General features: G+C 35.7%; 1 protein-coding gene across 3 annotated transcripts in view; it reads left to right on the forward strand.

Moving 5' to 3' along the window:
• LOC100031405 (protein argonaute-3) overlaps window positions 1–27,021 on the forward strand; it is a 133,273-nt gene extending 106,252 nt beyond the window's left edge. For 2 of the 3 annotated variants that reach the window (XM_007492796.3, XM_056795142.1), the window contains 6 exons: window positions 1,221–1,311; window positions 6,458–6,652; window positions 7,768–7,902; window positions 9,677–9,778; window positions 12,164–12,363; window positions 13,055–27,021. In XM_007492796.3, coding sequence (XP_007492858.1) covers window positions 1,221–1,311; window positions 6,458–6,652; window positions 7,768–7,902; window positions 9,677–9,778; window positions 12,164–12,363; window positions 13,055–13,163 — 832 coding nt within the window. In that variant the 3' untranslated portion in view covers window positions 13,164–27,021. The remainder of the gene's footprint in view (window positions 1–1,220; window positions 1,312–6,457; window positions 6,653–7,767; window positions 7,903–9,676; window positions 9,779–12,163; window positions 12,364–13,054) is intronic. The other variant, XR_008911479.1, reaches the window with a different exon arrangement.
• Window positions 27,022–27,229: the final 208 nt, after the last annotated feature.

The following is a 27,229-nucleotide window of genomic DNA, read 5'->3' on the forward strand; positions in this document are numbered from 1 at the left end:
TGGAGTTTTCTTGGCAAAGATACGAGAGTGGTTTGCCATTTCCTTCTCCAGCTTATTTTACAGATGAGGGAAGTGAGGCAAACAGTATAAGTGTCTTGCCCAGGGTCATATAGCTAGTTAGTGTCTGCAACCAGATTTGATCTTTGGTCTTCCAGACTCCAGTCTTGGCACTCTTTCTACTACACCATCTAGCTGCCCCAAGAATTTCTCATATGCCTTCTGAGTGCCAAGTCCTGTGCTTGGTATTATATACAGAGACCCAAAAAAAAAAAAAAGGAAAACATTCCAGCTCTCAAGGAATTAATATTCTATCAGAGGAGATATGTATGGGTATATGCAATAGAAAAAAAACATGGTAGCTAAAATTACAGGGTAAAAGAGAGAGGGGGCTCTAGTAGTTGGGGAGATCAAGAAGGCTTTGTGTAGATGGTGGAACAAACCAAATCTTGAATAGGTCTATGTATAAAATCATAAGATATGGTTATGGTGAACAGTTATATTTTAAGAAATCTTAGCATTATTTGAATTTTAAAAGCTCATAGGCCTTAGTTGCAGAATAACTGAAGAGAATCTGGGATGGGAAGGAGAAAGGTAGAATATATATAGGTACTAGATTAGAAGCCAAAAGATGTGGCTCCTTGTTCTGGATGCTTACTAACCATGTGACTTTAAGCAAATCACTCTTCTTTGGGCAACAGTTTCCCGAAGTGTAAAGAAGGGGGTAATTTGGATGAAGTGATTTGTGGCATTCTTTACATAAATTTTACCTCAAGAAGTAGTAAATAGTGAAAATAGAAAAAAATTCAAAAGATATTTAAATAAATTGGTAAATCTCATATCTCTAATAAGTTAAGGGAAGTTGGTAATATTTGGAGTAATTTTCTAGTCTTTTGTCAGTGTCGTTAAGGGTAGCTATAATGCTTCTCCTAATTACTGTTGTCAGACAGAACACTGACCTAAGGATCACTGATTTGACTTAATGTAACATTTTTAAAATACTATTACGAATTAAACCAATTAAAATTTTCAGTAGAACAGGCCTTCAAGGCCTACTATTCACAGTCATTTAAATTTGTGTGGTCTTCTTATGTGTTTGGGTTTTTCCCCATTGTACATAGGCAAATCTGTAACTAAGCAACTTATAACCATTAGTAGTAGCCTAAAATAGATGAATGAATACACACACACATATACACACACCTTTTTTTTTTATCTTAAAGACCTTCTGTGTTCCAACAACCAGTGATCTTTTTAGGAGCTGATGTCACTCATCCACCTGCTGGTGATGGAAAAAAACCTTCAATTGCTGCTGTGAGTTCCTCTTTAAATTTTATTTTTTTATTCTGAATTTAAATGCTCATACAAAGTAGAACACAAATGCAGAAAATGTGTCTATGAAGCTGTGAACTCCATTTTGTACCACTGGCTTTACAACTTCTTTGTTATGAGTTTATGGACATTCTTAATATCAGTAGATTTACAAATGGACTTGATCATTTTCAGAAATTAACTTGCAGTAATCTGGCATATGTCTTCATTGTTTCTACACTATATTCTGCTTATTTTACTATAAATACTTTAGATTTTCAGTTAATGATTTTTAATTTTTTGGACTAAGTGAAGGAAGTGATCTCATTACTGTTAAATAATACTTTAAATACTTCAGTACTTCATTGGATCCATGTGGGCATTCAATTCACCTGTATAAATCACAGCCCTTCTATGTCTATCCTATGTAATTCATGTCAATATCTTTCTGCTTTATATTTGTAGACTCATTATGCTAAAAGCTTTGTTTTAGTTTACTTATTATGTTATGGACATTTTGGCTCTACATCTATTATCCCTCACTTTTTTTTTAAACATTATTTTATTTGATCATTTCCAAACATTATTCATTGGAAACAAAGATCATTTTCTTTTCTTCCCTCCCCCCCCCCATAACCAATGCGCAATTCCACTGGGTATCACATGTTTCCTGTTTCTAACCCATTTCCATGTTGTTGGTATTTGCATTAGAGTGTTCATTTAGAGTCTCTCCTCAGTCATATCCTCTCCACCCCTGTAGTCAAGCAGTTGCTTTTCATCGGTGTTTTTACTCCCACAGTTTATCCTCTGCTTGTGGATAGTGTTTTTTAGATCCCTGCAGATTGTTCAGGGACATTGCATTGACACTAATTGAGAAGTCCATTACCTTCGATTGTACCACAGTGTATCAGTCTCTGTGTACAATGTTTTCCTGGTTCTGCTCCTTTCGCTCTGCATCACTTCCTGGAGGTTGTTCCAGTCTCCATGGAATTCCTCCACTTTATTATTCCTTTGAGCACAAGAGTATTCCATCACCAACATATACCACAATTTCTTCAGCCATTCCCCAATTGAAGGGCATCCCCTCATTTTCCAATTTTTGGCCACCACAAAGAGTGCTGCTATGAATATTCTTGTACAAGTCTTTTTCCTTATTATCTCTTTGGGGTATATTATCCCTCACTCTTATAACATTTGTCTTTCCATTGCCCTCAAGGTCACCTGCAATTGTGATTTTTTTTGTGATCATGATGTTCCATGATCTAAAGCTATAATAGCATTCCAAGGAGAACCAATGTATTCAAAAAATACAGTAAGCAGCTAAGCATCATTAAAAATAGTATGTCATTTCCCAAATACTGTCCAGCCCAAACTCCTCCTTCCTATTCCATTCTAGGTCCAGTGCACTATCCATCTATAGTGTCCTGTTCAAGATAGACATCCTGATGATGTAACCCAATTAGTTGCCCATCCAACTTTTATACCATAATCTAGGCACTACATGCATTCTTCATCCACTTTGTTTTTCGTGTGTGGATGGCTAAGCTGATCTCCTTTGAGTGATAATGGATTGCTTTGAGAAGGCTCTGTAGTAGGAGCTCAGTGTTATCAATACAATGTCATATGTAAGGAGGAACATCTGGAGAATCTCAATAGAGAATACCTCTTTCTATTTTGACTTCGCACAGGGTATCTTCCATGACTCAGGTGAACACCTTTGGTGAGCATGTCACCCTATTTGATGCCTCTCTTAATGGTGATGCTTAGCAATCACTGAACAGTTATCTCCATGGCTATATCTGGCATGGAATCTTGTTGATCTTAGCATACACCTTGAAGACTATATTTTGTTCTAATTAGAACATAGTTTTGTGACATGTTTTTAATAATCAGTAAGCAGTAGATATAGCAGGATCTTATCTTTTCTTCTCTTCTGTCAGTTATGTAACTCAATATGTGCTCTCCTATAAAGAATTATTTATGTAAACCTGATTTTTTTCCAGTTCATTAAGTGCATATTTATGGCATAGATCATTCTTATAAGTTAAAACACACAACACAAAATACTCATGGTTGTTCTCTTAGTTTATATTAAGTTCTGAGGGGGGGGGGTTTGGTATGTGTTCTTAAGAAAATTTATATAATAGGGAAAAGGGCAAATGGCAAGAATACAAAAAGCTAATTTTGGTAATTTTGCTCCTGGATCATTTTCTAGAGAAAACTAAGCATATGCAATGTCATGTGGACTTGTAAGGAGTCAGTGTCTTTTCCTCTAAAATCCATTCCTATTAATTAGCCATTGTTACTTCTTTACAAAACAAAATAGAATTGTAATAGGAAATTACTAATAAACATTCTCAAAATTAAAGTGATAGATGATGATGATTGAGCTTTATGCTGATCAAACTTCAAGTACATTGATGGTTCACTTGTTTTTTAGGTTAAGTTGATAGGTATAGTGAAATATAACACCCACATTAGAAATAAATAGTTATAAAGGAATCATCATTCATTTAAAATCAAGAAAATTGGATTATTATTTATCCAGAAAAGGGATTAGAGCCATGCTTCACACCATATTCCATTCCAGTTAAATCAACCTAAGTTTTTGATGAAATATTAGAAACATTATTTCATTTTCATAATGATAGCTTTTAGAGAAATGGGAAGAAAGTTACAAGAGACAAACTAGATGGGCTGCTATATACAGAAAAAAGTTTTACTTGGCAAAAAGCAGTGTATCCCAAATAAAAAGCAAAGCAGTTTATAGAGGAAGGACCTTTGACTTAAATAAATGCTCTAATAAAATAAAATCTGCAGAATCTATAACTGACACATTAATAGGAATGATATTCCTATTGTAAATTAGTGGTCAAAGATTACACAATAGGAAGTTCTTGACAGAATTAACATTATAATCATATGAAAAACTGTTCCAACTCTGTAATCTGGGAAGTTGAAATTACATCTTTGAGATGAGGTGATAATTTTGCCATTTGTCAAATTGGCAAAGATAATAAAATTAATTGTTGGTTGTGGAGGGATTGGAAAACAGATAGGAAACTGCAAATTGGTTGAATCTTTTTATATAGTATATTTAGGAATTCTGCAATGAACTTTTAAACCATATTTCTAATTTGAACTATTCCTAAAGATGTCATAAAAAGAAAAATACATATTCGTGGTAGTCTTATGATACTTACAATATCAAAAACTGAAAACCTACCTTTTTTGTCCAGTGATTCAGAAATAGCAATGTAATAGAATATTAGTGTGTGTTAACTGACCAAAAAAAAAAAACACAGGAAAACCTGAAAAAATGGAATAAAAAAAATAGTCTCTGTTGGGTTCAATTAATTTTTTCTTACAAAGAAGGTTAAAAGGATGGACATTTAAGGGAAATGACTGTGGAAGTGATTCCAGGCAAGGAAAACCAAATGGAGACAAGTTACTATGACTAGCAGAATGGGTAAGGAGGGAATGCAATAAGCTGATAAATTTACAGAATAAAAAAATGATTGGAAGGGGACATAGAAGCAAAATAAGTGACAAAAGCTTCCTTAAAATTAGAACTTTCCAAAAGTAGAGTGACCTTCCTTGATAGGTTTCTACTTCAGGTGAATGCTGTATGACTCCTTGCATATTATAGAGAAGATCCCCTTTCATCTATGGATTGGATAGATGGCCTTTGAGAATTTTTGCAGTTCTAAAATTCTGTGATTTTATATAAAGATGTTGCTGTCTTTTGGTTAAACTTTTTCATTGAGAGTTCATAGTTTTATGTCTGATTGCATTTCTTATTTTTGACTTTATTAAATTTACATATATTTTTAATAAGTTCATTTATTTAATTAATTTAGGGTATTTTTCCATGGTTACATGAATCATGTTCTTTCCCTTCCCTCCTACCCTCCCTCTTCCCCCTGGAGCCAATGAGCAATTCTACTGGGTTTTACATGTCATGATCAAGACCTATTTCCATATTATTTATATTTGATTGTGCCACAGTGTATCTGTCTCTGGTTCTGCTCCTTTCACTCTTCATCAATTCCTGGAGGTCATTCCAGTTCCCATGGAATTCTTACAGTTCATTATTCCTTTGAGCACAATAGTATTCCATAACCAACAGACACCACAATTTGTTCCCCAATTCCCCAATCCCTCATTTTCCATTTTTTTGCCACCACAAAAAGCGCAGCTATGAATATTCTTGTACAAGTCTTTTTCCTTATTATCTCTTTGGGGTACAAACCCAGCAGTGGTATGGCTGGATCAAAGGGCAGACAGTCTTTAAATTTATAATGATACTGCTGGAGCTAGTGCTATTAAATGATCCTTGAATCGATTCTTAGTGGCAAGCTATGTCTGTTTCCCCTCATTTCCTTTCTTCATTATTATCTTCTTTTTCTTATCCTCTAGACTTCTCATTGGCACCTGTCAACAGCATCCATCCCCTTGTTGGGGGCATGGTCTAGAGAGGTGCCAGGTTATATATAATAAATAATGCCCATGTTTCTTTTGCATTTCATTCTATAAAATGCATTCACATGTAGTATTTCATTTCCTCCACACAATGACCCTATTCTTAATGCTCATCATTAGGACAGTATTACTTATGTTTTTCAAATGAGAAAATTGAGACTCAGAAATTTCTATTTTTCCATAAGCATGCATCTTTAAGTATTGAAGCCAAGATAAAATTTACTTCCAACTCTGAGCCTTGATTGCATTTTGTGATATTTCCTGTTGCTCAGGGGTTTGTAAAAGAATGAAGAATAGACTTTGTAGCATAATACTTTGTATACATATGGACATTAATTTTCTTTATTAGAAATTATCTAGTAATTATTTTTTTTTAAACCCTTACCTTCCATCTTGGAGTCAATACTGTGTATTGGCTTCAAGGCAGAAGAGTGGTAAGGGCTAGGCAATGGGGGTCAAGTGACCTGCCCAGGGTCACACAGCTAGGAAGTCTCTGAGGCCAGATTTGAACCTAGGACCTCCCATCTCTAGGCCTGACTCGCCTGACACTGAGCTACCCAGCTGCCCCCTTATCTAGTAATTCTAATAGAAGAAAGGTTTTAATTTGTAATAATTCCACATGACATTGATAGTTATTTGTTTATTTTCTTATGCATCCCTTTTGTAGGTTGTAGGCAGTATGGATGCCCACCCAAGCAGGTATTGTGCCACAGTAAGAGTTCAAAGACCTCGACAGGAGATCATCCAAGATTTGGCCTCCATGGTCAGGGAACTTCTCATCCAGTTCTATAAGTCAACTCGGTTCAAGCCCACTCGCATCATCTTTTATCGGGATGGTGTTTCTGAGGGCCAGTTTCGGCAGGTGAGCTACCCAGAGATTTTTGATTCAGGTTGAATCTAGAAATGGTGCCTACATAATGCTCTCTGAAGAATTTAGAGTTGAGAAATCATAAATGGTTTAAAACTCAATGTTTCAACATCATTTCTTTCTTTTTTTTTAACCCTTACCTTCTGCCTTAAAATCCAATACTATGTATTGGATTCTAAGGCAGATGAGTAGTAAAGGCTAAGCAATGGGAGTTAAGTGACCTGCTCAGGGTCGCACAGCTAGGAAGCGTGTGGGGCCAGATTTTAACTCAGGACCTCCCATCTCTGGGCCTGACTCTCAATCCACTGAGCCACCCAGCTGCCCCCAACATTATTTCTTTCTGAATTGACCAGGAGATAGGTTTTCATAGGTGTAAGGAGCATACATTTTGACAGATGAGGCACCATTGTTTCTTGAAACCTTTCCTGATGATCTTGCACCCCCATCAGAAATAACTCTGCCTTTCAACCATAAACAATGCTTAGTTTTGTACCTCTTTAATGCATTTGGCATGTAGTGCCACACATAATAGCTTTTTTTTTGTCTTCTCCTTTAACTAGAATGTTAACTTCTTAAGGGTCAAGTTGTATCTCGCCTAAATTTGGTAACTTCTTCCACCTTGTACTACACAAAGTTGGCAATCAGTGAAGAAATATTTATTAAGTGATTATTGATGTACCAGGCGTGGTGCAAAACACTGGGAATAAAACTGTAATAAGCAAAAAGGGAAAATATCACTACCCCTCAAAAGAGCTTATATTCTGTGGGAAGAAGAGAATACATAAAGGGAGTATTCTGTTGATGACTGGGGTGGGGGAGGGAGAGCATGACTGGGAGGACATAAACAATGTTGATTTGTTGGGAGAAGGAGGCCACAAGAGTATTGGGAAGCATGCTGGCAGAGTCTAAAGTGACATATTGAATAAACAGAAAAAGTAAATTGAGAAATGGGAAGAGAAAATCAGGAACCTTAGGTAGAAAACATTCTTTTCCCCAGAAGGTTTATAAAAACCTTTTATTTTTTTATTATTTATTAATTTATTAATTTTATTTTTTTATTAACTTTTTTTTAAAGTTTATTTATTTTTTTATTTAACTTTCTGATACAGGTGTTATATTATGAGCTACTTGCAATTCGAGAAGCCTGTATCAGCTTGGAGAAGGACTACCAGCCTGGCATCACCTACATTGTGGTGCAGAAACGTCATCACACACGGCTATTTTGTGCTGACAGAACTGAAAGGGTAATCTTGCATTTGATATTAAGTTTATTTAATTAATTTAGAATATTTTTCCAAGGTTACCAGTCTTGCATTTGAGACAGTGTCATCAGTCAGGCATGCATTGCATATGATTAGCAACAACTCAAAACTCAAAACACATCATGTTTGGGGTGATCCTTGCCATGGAAATTGGCTTCTCTGTTCTTACAGAATAGTGGTTGTATATGTGAAACAAAGTATGGGTACAGAAGCTATAGATTGATAGGTATTGACTGTTAGAGGTGAATGACCCTTTTTTAGTTTCTAGTATTAATAACAACTGACTAAAGAGTAAAATTTTATTTTATGTTTAAGTTCGTATGAAAACATTGCATATCTGTTTATAAACTCTTGGTGTTTAAATATTCAGAAGAAAAGACCTAGCTTGTAGAGATTTTTTAAGAGTCTGCTATGCTCTCTAGAAAAAGCCAGTTATAAAGAATCAAACTAAAAGCCTACTAGAATGGTTTATGTCTGAAATCAAGCCATTTGCTGCAGATTAACTTTTATATCAAAACTAGCTTTAAAACTCAAGGAATTGGGGAAGAGAAGTCACCTAGGTGTAAGTTGCCTTACGCTGAATTAAATGGAGATCAGGAGCATTCTCATGTGTGTACACCAAAAAGGAGCAAGTTTACTGAGCTAGAAAATCAAGCCACTTGAAACAAAACAAAACAAAAAAGATGTGGGAAGCAGAAGGCAATTATTATCCCCTGAGAAAGAAGCCTGCTAAAGTAGCAAATCAGTGCTCTGTAATAAGTGTCAAGTAACCAAGCTGTCTGGAAGCCACAATTAATACCTGAAGCATAAATGAGAGAAGGTTTAAAGGGTTCTCCTTAAAGAAAAACAAATGAAACTGGAATTAAATTAAGCAATATCTAATAACAAAAATGAATTTTATTCACAAAAGTATTTAATCCAAATATAGATATTTCTATTTCATTTGGTTTTACTCTAAGTGTTGTATGTAGCAAAAGCCAGGTTATAAAGAACAAAACTACATACTGCCCTATGAGCCCTTAATTTGGTGAACTCGCAGCAAGGTAATTCCTTACAGCCATGCAGGCTACTGAGGCAGCTGCTCTAAAACTTAATCTTAGAAGAGTTGCCTGAGGCACTAAGAGCTTAAGTGATTTCCCTATTTGTGTCAAAGGCTAGATTTGAACACAGACCCTCCTGAATTCAAAGATAGCTCTTATCTACAGTGTCATGCTACCTTGCCTTCATTTTCTTTTTTTTTTTCACTTTAAACATTATTTTATTTGGTCATTTTGCCTTCATTTTCTTATAAATAATAGAGATAAATTAATTAAGTTGAGTGTTTTTAAGAGAAAGCATCAATTACTAGTTCATGTTAATCTATATTGTACAAACAGGGCACAAAGAGACCTAGCCATTTGGCCTAGATAACCACAACCCATGGCACTCACAATTTAAATGATTGTATTCATTTAATTTTCAAGCCTTATTATGCCTAAGAGGAAAAAAAAACTGCCTCTGAAGTGTTTAAAAATCTATATTGGAATATAGTGATGAGAAAAAAAGATATAGTGATAAAGAATGTCAGAAATGGTAATAAAATATGTTGTTCCAAGTATCTTCTAGAATGCCACATGCTCCATGGAGTAACCCTGGGAGGGATGAAACCACCATTAGGAGGATCAGAAATAAATAGATATGGAAACCTGAAACTCAGGCTAGATAAAAGAGTTTAAATCTGTTTATGTTTTGTTTAAATTTTGATGGAAAAAATTAGGTTGGAAGAAGTGGAAACATCCCAGCTGGAACCACAGTAGATACAGATATTACTCACCCCTATGAGTTTGATTTTTACCTCTGTAGTCATGCTGGAATACAGGTAAGCCTTTTGACATACACTTGCAAATATCAATAATCATTTATTTTTTAAAATGTTAGCCTCTTAAAGGTAAATTTTGTTGTTCTAACCTCATTATAGCTTTAGCTGAAATTGCTTCAAGTATCTTTCAGGAAATGTTTAAGTATAATTTCACATCTCAGTCCAGGTAAATGCTTTCCATTGACTTTTTTTTTCCAATGTATCTACAGTATGCAAAGCACAGGTGATATGAACAGAATTGAGGAATGGCCCCCACCCTCACAACTGTTTATAATGAGTAAAGGGAAATGGAACATATTATTATACTACATGTTACTATAATGCAGAATTGCAAGAGTATGCGTTATACAAAGTGATTTGCAGGGCCAAGGAAGAAAAGATGTTAGGGATGTGGGGGAGAGACCTGAGAGTGATCTTGGAAGAGACAACATTTATTAAGAATAGCCTTTCAAATAGTGGGAATGGGGTAGGAACATAAGCTTACAGACCAGGGGATAGAAGAGACAAAGGCACCTCAGAGAGGAAAGCACCAGAGATATGCAATGGGTGATAAATAATCCACTCTGACACTGAGCTGACAGACATTTATTAAGTGCCTATTCTGTGCTAGGACCATGTAAACCATGTAAAAAGTGAGAAAAAGACTGGAATAAAACATGATTGGTTGTGGTGGACCTTGAAAACCAAACTAAAGAGTTGAAATTTTATTCAGTAGTCATTAAGGATCCTATGCTCCTCCCCCATTTAAGGCACTTATTACTTTTTTCTTGGATTTTTGCAATAGACTCCTAATTAATCACCACCTCCAGGTTCTTTCTCTCTCTGCCACACAACTATAAAATGTATATACCTAAAGCATAGGTCTGATCACGGAATTCCTTTGCTCCAGAAGCTTCAGTGGATCCCTATTGCCTCTAGAATAAAATACAATGCTGCTTTTTGAGAATTAAAGCCCTTTATGATATGACTTAATCCTGACATTTCAAACTAATTTTACATCATTCTCCGTCTCTTCAAGACAAAGGTTAAACACTATCTTCTGTAGGAAACTTTTCCTGATCTTTTCCCCTTCACTGCTAGTACCTTCTCTCCCAAACCATCTTGTATTTATTTTTTTCATTTATTCATTTATTCTTTATACGTGTGTGTGTATGTATATACACACACACTGATTGTACTTGTCGTTATCACTAAAATTTTAGCTCTCTGCAAGAAGGGATTTTTAATATTCAAATTTGTATTTCCAGCTTTTGGTATAGCAACATGCACATAGTACATGTATGGTTGTTTTGTTGTTGTTCAGTCATGTCCAATTTTTTGTGATCCCATTTGGAGTTCTCTTGACAAAGATACTGGAGTGGTGTGATATTTCTCCTTCAGTGGAACTGTAAGCTCCTCAGCTTATAGATGAGGAAATGGAGACAAACAAGGTAAAATGATTTGCCCAAGATCACACAGCTAGTAAGTGTCTGAGGCTAGATTTGACCTCAGGAAGATGAGTCTTCCTGCCTCCTGGCCTAGTATTTTCTCCAGTGTGCCACCTAACTGCCAGTACATGGATGAGAAATATCTAATTAATCTATAGTCTTCCCAAGCTGTTCTATTTTCCTTTTCTCTTGCAAAACATCCCCTCAGCTTCTTAGATTCCCCAGCTCCTGCCAAAGCTCAACTGAAGTACCACCTCCTGAGCCCCTGAGATATTAGTGCTCCTGCACTTCCATCCCAGGATTGCCTCATATATATGCTTTCGGTTTGCCTGTCAGTGTATAAGTTGCTTTCTCCCCTAAAATGTAATTTCCTTTAGGTCAGGGCCTGTTTCATTTTTGTCTTTATAACTGGTGCCTCAAACAGTGCTTCATATGCTGTTGTGTTTCATACATGTTTGTTGAATTACAAGGAGTAACATACATGTGCATAAGGAAAATTATCCGGCACTAGTGGTTTAAAAAACCAAAAATCTAGAACCAAGAAGAACTTCAAATACCCTCTTGGTTTTACAGATGAGGAAACAGGCCCAAAAAAGCTTACTGACTTGCCCTCAATCATACAAGGTGGGAAGTGTAGCATGAAATATAAATTGAAGAGGGGTAGGAAATGAAGGCAGAAAAGCTAGAGCAGAAAGCCAGGCTGCTAAGAAACCAGAGCCTGTGCTAGAGAAATAACAAAAGAAACAGGAAGTAGCTCAATTTAAAAGAAATGAGAAAGGTTTAGTCATCAAGAAGACTGGTTATTGCATCAAAGAAGAAACTAGAATCAGTTTTTACTAATATTAGCTAGATGCCTTTTTTTTTAATTAAAGGATGGGAGTTAAGCTCATGCACTATGTATATGTGAGTATTGGTCCAAGTTTTTTATTCCGTGAGAATTGCTATTGCTTTTTACCAGGGTACCAGCCGTCCCTCACACTATCATGTTTTGTGGGATGATAACTGTTTTACTGCGGATGAACTTCAGCTGCTAACTTACCAACTCTGCCACACATATGTGCGTTGCACTCGATCTGTTTCGATACCTGCACCAGCATATTATGCTCACCTGGTAGCATTCAGAGCCAGATATCATCTTGTGGACAAAGAACATGACAGGTAAAATTGGAATAGGACAAAGATATTATTAGTTACTCTTCTGAGTACTTAACACAATGCCTGAAACATAGTAAATGCTTAATAAAATGTTTATTGAATTGAATTTTGAGCCTCTCCTATTCTTCTCCAAACCCAACTTCTCACTATAGTAAGCCCGTAGATTTTTTTTTTAAACTTCTTGGTTGACTGACTATACAGGAGAGAATAGAGCTTAAAACATGTGTACGTGACATAAAATAATTCAGATAAACGGATTTGAAATTCTTACTTTCAGAACTCATAATCCATATATATTCTCAGAAAAATAATAGCATTCTATGTTTATGAAGACTTCAGAGATGCTGTGGCAGACAACTAAGGTAAATGTGGAAGTTTTTCTGCTATTATGCCTTAATATACATCTTTGTCCTCGGAGGATTGCCATTCAAGATGAAGACATTAGCATTCCAACTAATCCAAATGAATCTTATGATTTTTAAGCTGAAATACAAATTGCTGCTTCTAATCTTGAACACTCCATTTATTTGCTATAAAAGTGAGAGTTATCTGTTGGATTTTTTTTTCCTAATGAGTAATAGTAACAGTGATACAATTATTCTACTTAATTATCCCAGGAGGAGAGTATTATTTCTCTAGTATAGCAATTCTCGGATCCCTTGAATTTACATATTGATTTTCATTTCTCTTGCAGTGCCGAAGGAAGTCATGTTTCAGGACAAAGCAATGGTAGAGACCCACAAGCTCTTGCCAAGGCTGTACAGATTCACCAAGACACCTTACGCACAATGTACTTTGCTTAAAAAAATGGAGTCCAAGTATATTCATTGAGGAAAAAACTGAAAATGAATTCACATACAACGTATGTTTCCAGTGGGGTCAGTTGAAAGGGCATGCATGCCTCCAGCCATAGGGAGGCCAACACTATGTGGGGGCCAGGGGCTTATCCTCAAATTGATGCACGGAAGATTGTTTACTTCATCAAGGAACATAGTACTATTATGCAATATGAAACCAGCCAACTGCTTTTTGTGCGGTCTCCTGAAGGAAGTATCGCAATCCATTTTTTTCTTGTAGTTAAACCCTTCTAATGCCTTTACCTCAAGTTGTTTGGCAGCACAACTATCTTTGCAAAAAAAGAAAAAATTATGGTTTAACAAATATACACCTACAGGAATAATCAAAATGATTGCTCAAAACAAGTGTGCAAAAAGTACAAAAAGTGTGTATACATGTATAAAGTGTCCATGTGTGTATTTTAAAATATGCACATACATACTTCCCATATGTGTGTGTATGTTTGTGTGTGTGTGTGTGTATGTATGTATCTGTCTGCATAGATACTAGATATATGGCAGTGTATATATTTTTATACCCCACTCCATTGGAGAGCATTCTCTTTCCCTTTATGCTCATCACATGCCTTTTCTTTTTCCTTCTCTCCACCTCATCACCCTCAGTACTTTTTTTTTCTAATGCTACCTGTAACATTTGAGAACTCCTCTCTGCCACATTTGAATGTGCAGCATTGGCTGACTAGATTTTTTTTTTTTGCACACCCTCCTCAGTTTTGCTAGCTGCTGTCTGCATGTCTTTATACACTGAAAGTGCTTGTATATTGACATGTGCCCTGAGCATGTGTGTGGATAGATATATATATCTATCCACACACAAATGTGGATTTTGTGTTTGCCAATCTGCAAGAGGTCCACAGAAGCACTAGTAATAACCTAAATTATTTTAGCTGTTGTTTTACCTTGTTAGAAGTTTTCACTGTGTTTCTCTGGTAAGCAGTATGGATTTTGAAGTCTCTTGCATTTTACGAATGGAATACAGATGGTCACCCTGGAAAGTATTCCAAAAGGGTAGATATTTTAAATAATTGGAAATCCAGAGTTGAGGTCTTCCTGAAGCATGGGGATGGAAGAAGGGTTGTTTTTTGTTTGTTTTGCTAATTTACTTGCTGCCTCTCCTACCTTAATGTGACTTTCATATATATATATGTGTGTGTGTGTGTGTGTATACACACACACACACACACACACACACACACACAGAGTATATTGCATGTGTGTGTGGAAACATTTGTATGCCTTTTGAAGTTTAGCTTCCTTTCTTATGTATTTATTAGAGTAATAATGCTTTAATTTAATAATTGTAGATCATATTGGCCACATCCTTTTTAGAAATGTAATCATGTTTATTTTAAGAACTGATGCCTTGTTTTTGCTATCTTGTAGTGCAATAAGCTGTTCTAAAGGAAAGTTGTGTCTGCTTGGATGTATTGTAACAGCCTTTGTACCATTCGCTGGGGGAGAGCAGCATCTCCACGCTTTTAAAAGGGCAAAGTATACCAAAAAAAAGCCTTAATCTCAGAAAGAAAGTGTGTCATCCACAGGCACATGGGGAGCTTTCTGGGTAACCTCACAGGGAAGTGGAACCACCTGCATTGGGGTGTGTGCTTCTCTATTAGAAATGAACCAGAACTTTGAGTTTTAATAAAGGCCAGTGCACAGTTCAGTTTTCAGAACACACTGAAATGCCTTCAAAATGACCGAATGTTTGGGTTGGTTTGGGCTGGGTTAGTTTTCAGGAATCATGTTTCCTTGTGCCTGTTTTCATTTGACTGAAATGAATCAGGAAAACTTCCTAGTGAACTAAAAATCCAGAGGCACTTTTTTGCTTAATCATTGTTAAAAATTCCCTTTAAAATTAGGGTGTTGGTGACTTAAATGCTTCATTTCACTTTATAAATACAGACTAAGGGCTGGGATATAATATAAGTAAGTTAAATCACTGAGATGTAAAATTTCACAAAGCTCTTAATACCTTTATTCCACTTTAAAATGAAGAAAGGACTTATAAAGCTGTCAGAATTGAGCGTTCAATAATAGGAAATCAGGAATCATGCACTTTGTAATTCTTGAGAAGTATTTTTAACTGTGTTGTTTGCACTGGTTCAAAGTATCACTACTGCTGGTAGTTGATAATGGGCATTGCTGTTATCCCAGCCCTTTAGAATCCCACCTATTCTCCACATGAAAACCAATAAGTTTAGTTCTTTAGTTTGTTTCTTATACATAACCCACTTATTGCCAATTTACTGTATCTTGAGCCTAAAATCTGAGCCTGTTTGCTCCAACAGGCATAAATCTCTTTTTATTCTAGAAAATTGAAAAAGTACTGTATTTGGTGCAGCATTTCTATGTTGTATTGAAATGTATGTAGTGCTATTCACAACATCTTCAAGAACTTTACAGTGTAGTTGGCTGAGGGTGGTGGTTAGGGTTGCAGCCGGAGAGGGGGTGATAATACCTCTATTTTCTCCCCATTTTCCCAAGAAAAATGTATACTGCAAAGATAGGAATTTTTAGTAATTAAACTTGCACTGGATGTGGTCGTGTGGGTAGACAATAGAAGGAAACACAACAGACCTCTAAGTGATAAAGGGCCAGATTTCTCTATGGCTGCTATATATTTCCTTTTGTTAAGTGGGAAGAAACTCTAGTTTCTTAAGTAAGCAATGTAAATATCCCCCATTTACAGGGAAGATACTTCTCAGTACCTTACAGAAAACCTGCTTTAGGAGACCCTTGTTTTAAATCTTTTGGAAGCATTTTTTTAGAGAAAAATAAATAAATGTAAATGTTCACTTTCTGAGTAATTCTTTTTGAGAGTGCACTGATTCTTCATAACAATGCTAGTTCCACATCTATTGGCTTGATTGAAGGAAAAATCCGCTTCTATTTTGCATACTAAAAATTATGATTGGAAATATAATTTCAGTCAACATTAGGGTTTGAAGATGCTGAGTCCAAGTTGCATATTTTTTTTTTGCAATTGGGTTAAGCACTTATTATTGCATCTTGGTACATAATATTTAACCTTTTTGATTGTTTTTTAAAAAGAAATGTTCCTGAGACACTGTATACTTCCCTTTCTGCCCTTAGTATCTGCATGTGCTTTTAAATTTGTTTGCTACTTTAAATATTTTTTTCTTTTTGTTTAATTTGAAAGTTGTTTTAAAATGTTAGCCCTATTAGCAGGAATAATTGGTTTTCATGTGAAGAGAAAATTGGGAGTTGAATGCAAATATGCCAATGTTCATTTTTGCATTCCAATTTTAAGTTTCAGGCATTTTGGGCCAAACATTTTTGTGATATTATAGCTGCTATATTTATTTAAACAGAGACGGTTAACTTAACTGCACTAGAGAATGAGGAGGTGGGCAAGATTCAAGGCTTGGTATTTGAAACCAGGTATCTTTTTCCCCTCTAAAGAAAAATCAGTGGAATGGAAATCAAGCATAATGATAAATGCTGTCACTTTAGCTAAGATTAAATATCTTCATTTTCCTTTATTTAAAACATTTGTATTTTTCATCTTTCCCTTTTGGAAAAAGGGCAGGTCATTTTCAGTGGTAGTTGATGACATGTTTTTGTTTTTGTTTTTATTGGAGTCCCTGGATTTCTTTTGTTGTTTTTCTTTTTAAGGAGAAATTCAGAATTTTTTTTAGAATACTTCTATGGAAATATTCTTGATCACAATATAAGTAATCATTTTCTTTTCTAAGGAAATAGTCCAGGAATGGTGTTATTAGCAAGGATGGACAGCTTTGACAGGTATGTGAACACAGCTCACCCCCACTTCCTGGAATTATCATCTCTAGCCATTTCATAACCTGGACCAGTTTGCCTAGCTTTACAGACTGTTGAATCCTCTGCCCTCCTATTCATTTCTACAACTGGACTGATAGTTGACAATTTAGCTTCAGTTAGAGATAAGAAAATATCCAGGAAAACAAAAGTCAGTTATAGTGTTGTAGAGGCGCTGGCAAAAGGGCTTCTTGATGAGGAGAGGGATGAGAATACAGTAGAGCACCAGACAAATGGCTTGAGTGAGTGAGGGACCATTGTCTGACAAATACAAAATTGTAGTTCTTTTCAGAAGACAATGTGACCTTGCAAAGAATGATTGTTTTTATGTTACTTAGACTCAAGAAGTTTGAGCTTTGGGTCTAATTTTTCAAAGAAACCAGCTAGATTTTTGATATTTGTGTTTTTGTTTATCTGGGATAAAGTTTGGAGGGCAGGAGGTGGTAACTAACATTTGCCAATGTGCTCAACTAACAACTCCCTAATGTGGCCTTTTTACTGTGAGTCATTAGGCTGATCTTAAACATTTGTTAATCAATTCCTTTCTGATACTATTGGTATATACTTTGAGGACTGATAACACATAAAAGGAGTTTTTACAATGGGTTCTGATTTTTTCATCTATAGCCAGATGTCATTAATCTGGCATACTTTCCTTTGTGTGAATCATAAATCTTTAGATGACACCTGTCACACATGAATAATTAGAATCTAATTCTCTTATTGAGATTTTGTTTTATTGTGGGGTTTTGTTGTTTCGTTTTTTGTGAATTACTTGGATTCATAGAATTCCCATGTTTAACAAGTGGGAGATTTTGTTTCAAGATGTGAAGTCATATGTTTCAGTGTATCTTAAGACCTGACACCCCTATGAACTTGCTTCTATATATATATACACGTGTGTGTTCTCTGACTCTTACAGTGTTAACAAAAGTGATGGAGGTATAGTAAAAGTATATACCCTACCCACACTTTCCTCACTTTTAATAACCCTGGAGGAGTCAGAAAAGAAATGAGAAAGTGTATTTATATGTGTGTGTGTGTGTGTGTGTATATATATATATCCTATATAATTCAAATGTAAAATTAACTAAAGGAAATATGAGAGGGTTTTCCCCTCATCCCATTTCCAAGGACATTTGCTCAATCACTATATTGGTGACATTTGTCTTTTTTCAGTGGCCAAATTGCCTAATGGGGCAAATTCTAGATTGTTTTCTTACTCAAAAATGGTAATTTAAAAGTTATTCAGGTTTAGTGTAAAACTTCACATTGAAAAAAAAATAACCCTGAATTGACTATTTAGTAATACTGACACTTTAGTGATCAAAGCTTGTGCAAATATCCTGTTTGTAACTTTGCCTGGTATATTTCAGATCTCAAATTTTTGCTTAGCTATCTAGAGAAGTCTTTACTTCTAAAATACCAAAAATAAACATTTTAATATTGGGTGAAAGCAAAAGAATACCAGTTATAGGACATGAAAAAGCATAGAATCACCCAAAGAAATGCTATTTTGAACTATCTGTTCTAAGAATACCTATCATTATATATACCTAGCTATGTGTTTTTTTCTGTTTGAGTATTTTATTTTGCAAATCCCCAGATTAAAACATTGATTTTTTTTTTTAGCAAGACTGTCCTCAGGATGTGCCTTTTCCAGGAGATGGTGCTGTCAAATTTTATTCTCAGTGATTATGTGGCTACAAGAACAGTTATTTTTAAATGCCAAGCGTTTTACCCGAGTTCCTATAAAATCATTGTTTCTCTCAGGATTAAGATAAACTAAGGAAAATATGTTTTGTGTGTTTGTTTTTTGGTTCTCTCCAGTAAAAAGAAATTCTGGAAGAATGCTCACCAAAAAATTTGTGGAACTAACCTTTTCAGTTCTTGGTGTCATTGGAGGCCAAAGGCATGGTGGTTTTTAGAACAATAAAACTTCCAGACCTTTTTACAAAATTGTAATTCACTTGAGTATGGAAGAAAATACCCAAAGGTGAGAAATTACCTGCCTGGGGCCATACATCACCAGTAATGTCTCTTCTCTTTTAATGCAAAGCTTGGCCCTTCTCTCATCTTTATCATGAAAAACTTCATAGAAGAGGAAGGCCAGTGACTTTGGCAAAAGGGAATAAGCAAAACTGAATCTTTTGTCTCCATCTTTAAATGTTGACCATGTCAGGCATATTTTCCCCTCAGGCACTGAGAAGAATCCTTATCATTTCTAGAATAAAGAAAGCAGTGGCAAATCATGCTTAAGGAGTGTTAATCTCAGTAACAAGTGTTTTTAGAAATCTGACCCCAAAATGTGGATAAGAAAGGATATTATGCTAGAGTCCTACATTTTAACTAAATTGTCCCACTAAAAACTTTTGGGTTTTTTCCTAGCATAGGAGGCAAACAAACAGCAGGATGTGTATGTGTGTGACCGGTTCTTGTCTCTGAGCAGTACCAGTTTTCACTGGCTTTCATGTGCTTTCTGCCTGAATAGATTGAATCTTGAAAGCTATGTCACATCATACTAATAATAAGTAAAGTTTGGCTTTGATTTCATTATAATACCTGTGTGTGACTGTTGCCATTGAAAAGGGATTTATTTTGGTTTTGAAGGACCTGGATTCACATTCTAGCCCTGCTTCCTCCTCTCTGTGTCACCATTGGCTCTTTAACCTCTCTGAGCTTGAGCTTCCTCATCTGAAAAGTAAGAGGGTTGAGCTAAGTGAGCCTTTTCAGTATGACCCTATGACCTTTTGAATTATACACGTCTGTGTTTCTGTATACATACATCACACATACACAGAAGCAGTCGCCTTAGCCCACTTCTGATTCATATTGGCTGTGTGTCTTTGGGCAAGTGATCTCTTGGTTATGTGATATCAAACTGAAATAGAAACAGATCCCCTACAAGCCATGTGTTGTTGGAAAACCAAAAAATTCATACCATGTTGTTTCGTTTTTTTATTTTGTTGGACATTTCCTAATTAATGTTTTAATCTGGTTTTGGCATCAAAACCTCTGCTCTAAGATAACAGACTAAATAGCCTTAGAAGGTGCTGAGCTACATTAGTAAAAGAAGTTCCTTCCCTTAGGACTTCCTTATTCTGGTAAAATCACAAGTCCAGTTCTTATCCCTCTGCAAATTATCTAGCATCCCTTTGTTATATGGAACCATTTTTATAATGGTCTTAAGAGCAATCATGAGCTTTTTATTGTGGCATTTCTGTTTACTGACAATATCTGTGCACCTTATATATTTAGCCTGGATGTTACTTTTTAAAGACTTTTACTGAAGAAATACTTTACTAAAGAAATTTTCAGCTTTAGCTTCCTCTTCTCATGATAGATGTAATCAGATGCAGAGTAATTAAGATATCAACCAAACTGCTTAAATTTCATTCAGTTTATAGTTTGGATTTTAGTCCACAAATCCATAATCCCTTTTTGTTGTCATCTTTAATTCTGTTAATACCAGGCTGGGCATTAAAAATAGTGAAGAGGTGAATTTCTTTTATGGTAGTGGCTTTTTCATGTCTAGCCACTCGAGCCAAGGTTATTTCTTCAACTTAGACCTCAGACAGCAAACTTTATCACTGATAAAGTAGATTGACTTAATCTGGAAGTTTACCTACCAGAATGGTCATAACTTTTCTTTCTCAAATTCAGTTCGAAATTATCTACAACAGAGTAATTAATCTCTTTTGAAATTATGAAAGAATTTTACAAATTCAGTCAAGGGGAACAACCAGGTGATCTAATGTAGCAGATACTTATCATTGGAATTCATTATATAGTGGTTCCCCACCACCACCAAAGATTTGCCCTTCACATTGTTCTGTGTTTTATTCCCTGAGTTGTCGGTATTGAAGGCATGGTGGCTGTGGACATAACACATATTTTTTTAAATTCCTGTGGTTGTGAGCCGACGATGTTACCTCACTAATTTGAATTAATGGGAGGAAAGGCTAGTAAGAATCAAACACAAATATATCTGAATTGTTACTTCAGAGATACATATATATATATTAATGCAGAATGTTGCCATCTGTATTTTTTCCCTTAAATTTTTTCCATTATATTTAATTCTCTTTAATGCAAACACTGTTAGAACATTTTCCCCTTCCCAGACCCCTAATACTGCCTAACTAATATGACTTTGCCAAAGTTTGTTTATCTTTAATGTACCTTTTTTTAAGGCCCTATACCTTTTACCAGTTCTACATAATAAGGATATTTTTTCTCTTAGTGTATATTTTGATATATTAGACTTTTCCTAAGTACATTTATACTTTGTAGTCAGTTTGTAGTAAACCTACGTGTTTCTCATAAATCCAATATAGACCTGGATTTTTATGGCTGCTATAGAGAAATCTCTCCCTTCTGGAAGGAATGGGCCTCATGGAAGGAAGGAAGCTCATGTTGCCTTTTGACTTAGGTTATTAAATCCCGGACTCAAGTTCTCTAATACTAGAGCTAAAGAAGTAAAAAAGCATAGTGATTGTTGAATTGTTAGGGCCTGTTTTTCATCCAAGTGTTGAAAAGATGGATCAGCAAAGAGCTGCCATGAACAATGTTAAGAGAAAGAAACATAAGGATATTCAGACTTGCTGAGAGGAGCAAGGTTTTCTCCTAATAGAGAAATGACTCTGTGTGTGTGTGTGTGTGTGTGTGTGTGTGTGTGTGTTTATGTAATTTTCCATTTAAATGGAGCTGCTTTCGGATTAAGTAAGGAGGATTACTTTGGCCTTCAGCATATCTCCACAAAGTGAATGGAATGTCTCTTATTATCCTTTTAAAAATATTTTCAAAACCAAAGAAGGGAACAAAAACATTGTAAATGTATCTAGCATCCCTTTGTTATATGGAACCTGTGGAGGCAACTGATATCTGTGTAAATAAATGGGTGAGTGGAATTAAAGAAAAGCACCCAAATTTGTTTTGCCTTGGCTGAAACTTTGAAGTTGTTTAATGTTTCTCAGTCACTCAGAGTGGGCTACTCTTGGGTGTTTGAACAGTACTTGGAGAAGTTCATAGTAAAGAAGGAGAACATACCAAGTGAATAAGGAAGGAGAATATAACCTGAGGAAATGACAGTGGAAACTCAGTTTGGATTCTGGATCATTGCTTTACTTTCTAGTTGAGATTGTTTATAGAATTTGTTAGCAGAATAAAGTTAATTTTTTATTATTATATATTGATGTGTATGGTGGTAGTGTCACTACAAACCTCTACTTAAACTCTCCCTTTAAGAGACTAAACTGAAACACTAATCAAGCCTCTCCTGCCATGGAGAGTTTTTTCCTATGGATAAAATACAGCTTTTGCTAAGTGGTAGGGACAAAATTTGCAAATAAGTTTTGATTGGGGGGGGGGGGGGATATATTTGGCGATAGCTTTGTTAAGTGGAATTTAAGGTATCCATGAATTTTATCTGTGAAGTTACTTCCTTAGTTGAAACATGGGATCACAACTCTTGTACATCTTAGATCATTTTCATGAATTGCTATGACTGAAAAAGTTACCTACTGGCCAACCTACCAATGCTGAGCCTCTCTGCATTTAGCTAGGCTGAGATTCAGACACCAGACACAGGCTGTCACCAGTCCTCTACAGAAATCTTTTCTAGCTTGTTAGGACTGAATAGAGTTTGGGTTCTAGTAGAGTGCATAGTCTCCAAGAGCCCTAGTCACTTCTGCACTACAGTGAGGCACCAGGGATTGAAGAAGAACTTCAGTGGAGGAATATAAAATTAAAAATGTAAAGTTCACTCAGTCCCAAGGAGTTGTTAGCTGCAGGGCAGGGAGCAAAGTATAACCAATAGTTCAACTGTTCAGGGAATTCATAAGATCTTTGTTCTTAACGAGATTTTTTTTTTCAAAATCTCTGAACTTTTTTTGGTGATAAACCTTAGTAGAACTGTGTGCCTTTTTTTTAGCTGATAATAAGAACCAGGGTTCACACAGAGGTCTCCATTCATATATTCCCACACTGTAAAATTTCCCTGAATCTTTAATAACTTCAAGAATGATTTCTGAGCCCAGAATGTCTTAAATTAATTGTATTTTCTCACACATACATATGCATTTTTATTTTTTAAAGTGCTATGGCTTATTTGTTCCCTCTCCCCCCTCCATTTAAGTTCCTCCTACCTTTAACTTTCCACAAAAAATTCATTTACATAGACCTTAATGTTAGATAAGATGGGAAGAAACTTTAAAAAATAAGCCATGGTAGATCATTAAAATGCCATGAATTACACCTTAGTTGGTAAGCTTTTAGCACTTTTTTAAAAGCTTTTTGTTACTCTAAATTGGACAAACACCAGCAAATATGTGTATTTGTATATACAAAGAACAACAAGAAAAGAGGATTGTCCCTGCAAGTACAAATCTCTATTAATCATTTAGCACTTTAATATTTTTTTTAATTTACTAAACTATAGTTTCTTCACTTTTTCTTTATTGTATTCTGTTTAAAGATTTACCCAACCTGGATGCCAAGCTTCTGAACTGTGATGCATTCAGTTCTTTTGTATCATATAATTCATCTTAGAATCCAAAATTATTCTTGCCATTGTGTTCCATTTCCTTCTCTGCCCCATACACACAATTCTAGTTCAATTTTTTTGCTAGTAATTGGGCAGTAATGCTGATTATTAAAAAGAGCATATTGTATTTGGAATGCATATATAATAGCAAAGTGGTATAAAAACATTTCCTCCTTTATTTACCATTTAATTTACCATCTTCAAAGAAGTGGTGTTTACTAATTTTCTTTTAATTCATCTATGAATTCATTCTTTGATTTCGCCAGTGTACCACCAGTATATGTCTTTTCTTAATCTAGAAAAATATATCTTTTACTTTTACATCAGCATATCACCTAGGACATGGATTAGGCCAAACTTGAGGAAGGACCTATTTTTAATTCAGAGACTAGAGAAGCTAAAGAAAACCAGCCTCCTATACAAAAGATCCCATTCTTTCCTCTTAATTCTTCTATGTAGTCATTTTTTTATTTCACCAGTAAGTACATCTTTTCTTAATCTAGTAAAACAGTATATGTCTTTTATTTTTTTCACCATTACCTAAGGGGCCATGGGCTAAGCTAAATGTGAAAAGGAAGCATTTTCAAACACAGAGACCAAAAGAAGCTGTAATAAAGGCTGTTGTTGGCCTTCAAAAAATAGAGCAACTTGACTGGGAGTTGGAAAGTCTAGCCTTGTTGCTGGGTCCCAGCTCTGCCACTGAATTGCTGTGTCCTTACAAGTTCCTTAACCACTGTGCCTCTATTTCCTCTTAAGTAAAATGGTTGTAAATAATACCAGCCCCTCCCTACCTCACAGAAGTATTGTGAGAATAAGATAACTTGTACAAGTTTGTAACCCAAAATAGTAGCAGAGTGGTCCTGTGTAGATGATCTCTTTCCAGTTTGCCTCTGTGTGAAAGTGTCTTTAATAGATTGATTTCAAAAAAGCAGGATCAGAGAAACCCAGGGTTCACTTGCGGATGTGTCCAGTTCTATCCCTCTCTCCTAGGGCCTCGGTGCAGAAGACAGAACGTTCTCGATCGTTCTTGACAAGTGACTCAAAAAAATTAAACTCATTTAAGTGGTGCTATGGTAACTGAAGTATTTTGAGTAGTTTCCACGAGGAAGCCATAACATTAGCAGCCTTTTTAACTTCAGGTAATTTTTTTTTTCTTTTTGCATCTGGAGCTATTTGAGCTTTGTGTGCACAGTTATATTGCCTTGCTGGTTTTACTTTTTTCACTTTTTTGCTCCTTGAGTGTTTGGGGGGTGGGGCACGTTATTTTAAAGAGGAAAGTGTACTTATTTCACTGAAAGTAGCTTTGCCACAGGAGCCTGGTAGCTCCCAGGACTAAGGCCCTTGCTGATGCATGCTAGAACAATGGTACTTTTTCCGTCTCTCTCCAATTCCACAGAACCTGCGGATCTTACTAGAAATCCTATTTGTGTCTAACCCAGTTTCCCATTATATGGTGGTTATGGGGGCTGAGAATACTCCCTGAATTTTTGATGACAGCTCTATTTCCCTATTGCAGGTTACATCCCTTGGTAAAAACAGTTTGCCATAGAGCAGCAAGGCAGATAATAGACGTCTTGTTGCAACAGTGTAGGGTTTTTTAAGAGTACATTTTGGGTACACAGGGTATAGATTCATTTACTAGCTAATTTTATATATATTTCTATAAATATGTACGTGTTATTTATGTGTGTGTATGGAAGGGGGGGTGCAAGCATCTATATCCACGCACACACACCATGCACACACACACACACATCCCCATAGCTCTTGGTACAAGCAGTTGGGATTTCCCAGTAAATGCTAATCAGAAAAAGGTGGCATTTGTCCTTGCTATGTTAGGGTACTTCCAGTTCTGAACAGCAGAAGTAAATTATGCCTGTAGAAAGAAAACCAAACAACTTTACATGATTTCTCTTGATCAAGAGCACTGTCTTTACCTTGTAACAAATATTTATTGAAAGGATTTTCATTATAACAGAGCTTTAACATTTCTTTATCCAGTTATGGACCCGCAAAAGTATTAATATAGTAGGTGAGCTTGCTATGAAAAGACTTCCAGATCATAGGCTTTGGAAAGTAGTGTTTTGGATATGTGTGTGTGTCTATAAATATATGTATAATGTAACTCTGTTTTTCTGAAAAATCTGTAGAGAGAAAATGTGCTCAGTGCTTTCTAGGATTAAACCACTCCAGTGGACCAAGAGTACATTTCTATTCCCTGTACACACACTCCATTAGCATCACTGACCCTTCCACTGCTGCTCTGGGCAAGTAATGGCAAATGTATCCTTTTACAAGAGTCTTTCTCAGGAGCAAGTATAAAGGTGGGCATTGAAGGGATGGGGCAGCACAAAGATCTACCAAAAAAAAAGTTTCCACTGTAACCATCTTGACCATGTGTGCCTAACTGTGTTGCTGATGTAAACTATTATTTGGGGTTTGGGGGAAGGGTGTGGGGTATTGGTTGGTATGTTCTCAGTCTCTTTTCTTAATGTTTTCAAGCTTCTTTCTTATACTATCTGTAATTGCCAAAAATTTCTATCAATAACCAAGTTTCAATTTTCAGGATGGAAAATGATAGGACTCTGAAACTGGCTTCCCTATTTTCACTGCTTTTTGCCTTTGCACCAGGCCTGTCCTTGTTTCTTTAGTCACTAAAGCATGTCTATGTGGACACTTCTAAAAAAATGATCAGGCAATCTGTTAGCTTCCCTCTAGTCATTTAGACCATGTGATTTTGAAGTGCTTTTGTCTTCTTGGTTAATGTATGGAGTTAGACCTGGATATATATAACCAAATGAGATCTTTGATAACCAGCTAACAGGATGGCCAGATTTTTCTAAAAGGAAATTAGAACTTTTCAGTAATGGTTCAGCTACACCCTAGAGGGAGAACAATGGGGCAGAAGAATGTTAAGATGAAATCGCTGAATCCCTGAATTAACCCTAATAAGCACAGGGTTTATAGATTGCATCTTACCTGGGGTTCTCCAGTACCAGTGTCACTGAGAACAATCATCACCTCACTGTCCTTGAGACCACCAGGTGATTATCCATTTTGACCTTCTGAGACTGAATAAAAGCGGTAATTAAATTTAATAGTCAATGTTCTCCCTTAAATTATTTTCTTGATGATAATATATATATTCCAAAGAACCCACGGTTTCAAATGAGAAATCCGGGGAAAGTATTTGGGGTGGGTTTTGCTTTAGTTTCTTAATGTCACTACAAGTGCTTTCTTTCAAGAACCAGTCATGTTAATTCTTTTCTGAGCCAAACTGTCATCAAAATTGTCTGTGATCGATCCTTTCTTCCCTCTCTGCCTCAGAGCTGTATACTGGAAGGATTCTTTGTTGTATTTGTTTTTACAAATTTTTTTTAATCTTTTGGTTTGTGTTGCTCTGCTTCAGTTTGAAGTGTAACTTTCACTACTACAATAAAAAAAAAAAAGCTTTGCTCCAAACTCTTGAGTCATCATTACAGAAAGACCAAATTTCATTTGAAAGTGTGTAGAGACTTCCTGTGGGCAGCTCTGTGATTACCTACTGACAGACTTTAAGCATTTTACAACCAAAAAAGCTTATGAAAAGTGGAAAAAGAGATGAATTTGGAGGATTTCAGGCCTAAAGGAAGAGAAATAAACTAGACCCTGTAGAAAAGGCATAGACCTT

The sequence above is a fragment of the Monodelphis domestica genome, chromosome 4 (assembly GCF_027887165.1).
Source record: "Monodelphis domestica isolate mMonDom1 chromosome 4, mMonDom1.pri, whole genome shotgun sequence".
Taxonomy (NCBI): Eukaryota; Metazoa; Chordata; class Mammalia; order Didelphimorphia; family Didelphidae; genus Monodelphis; species Monodelphis domestica.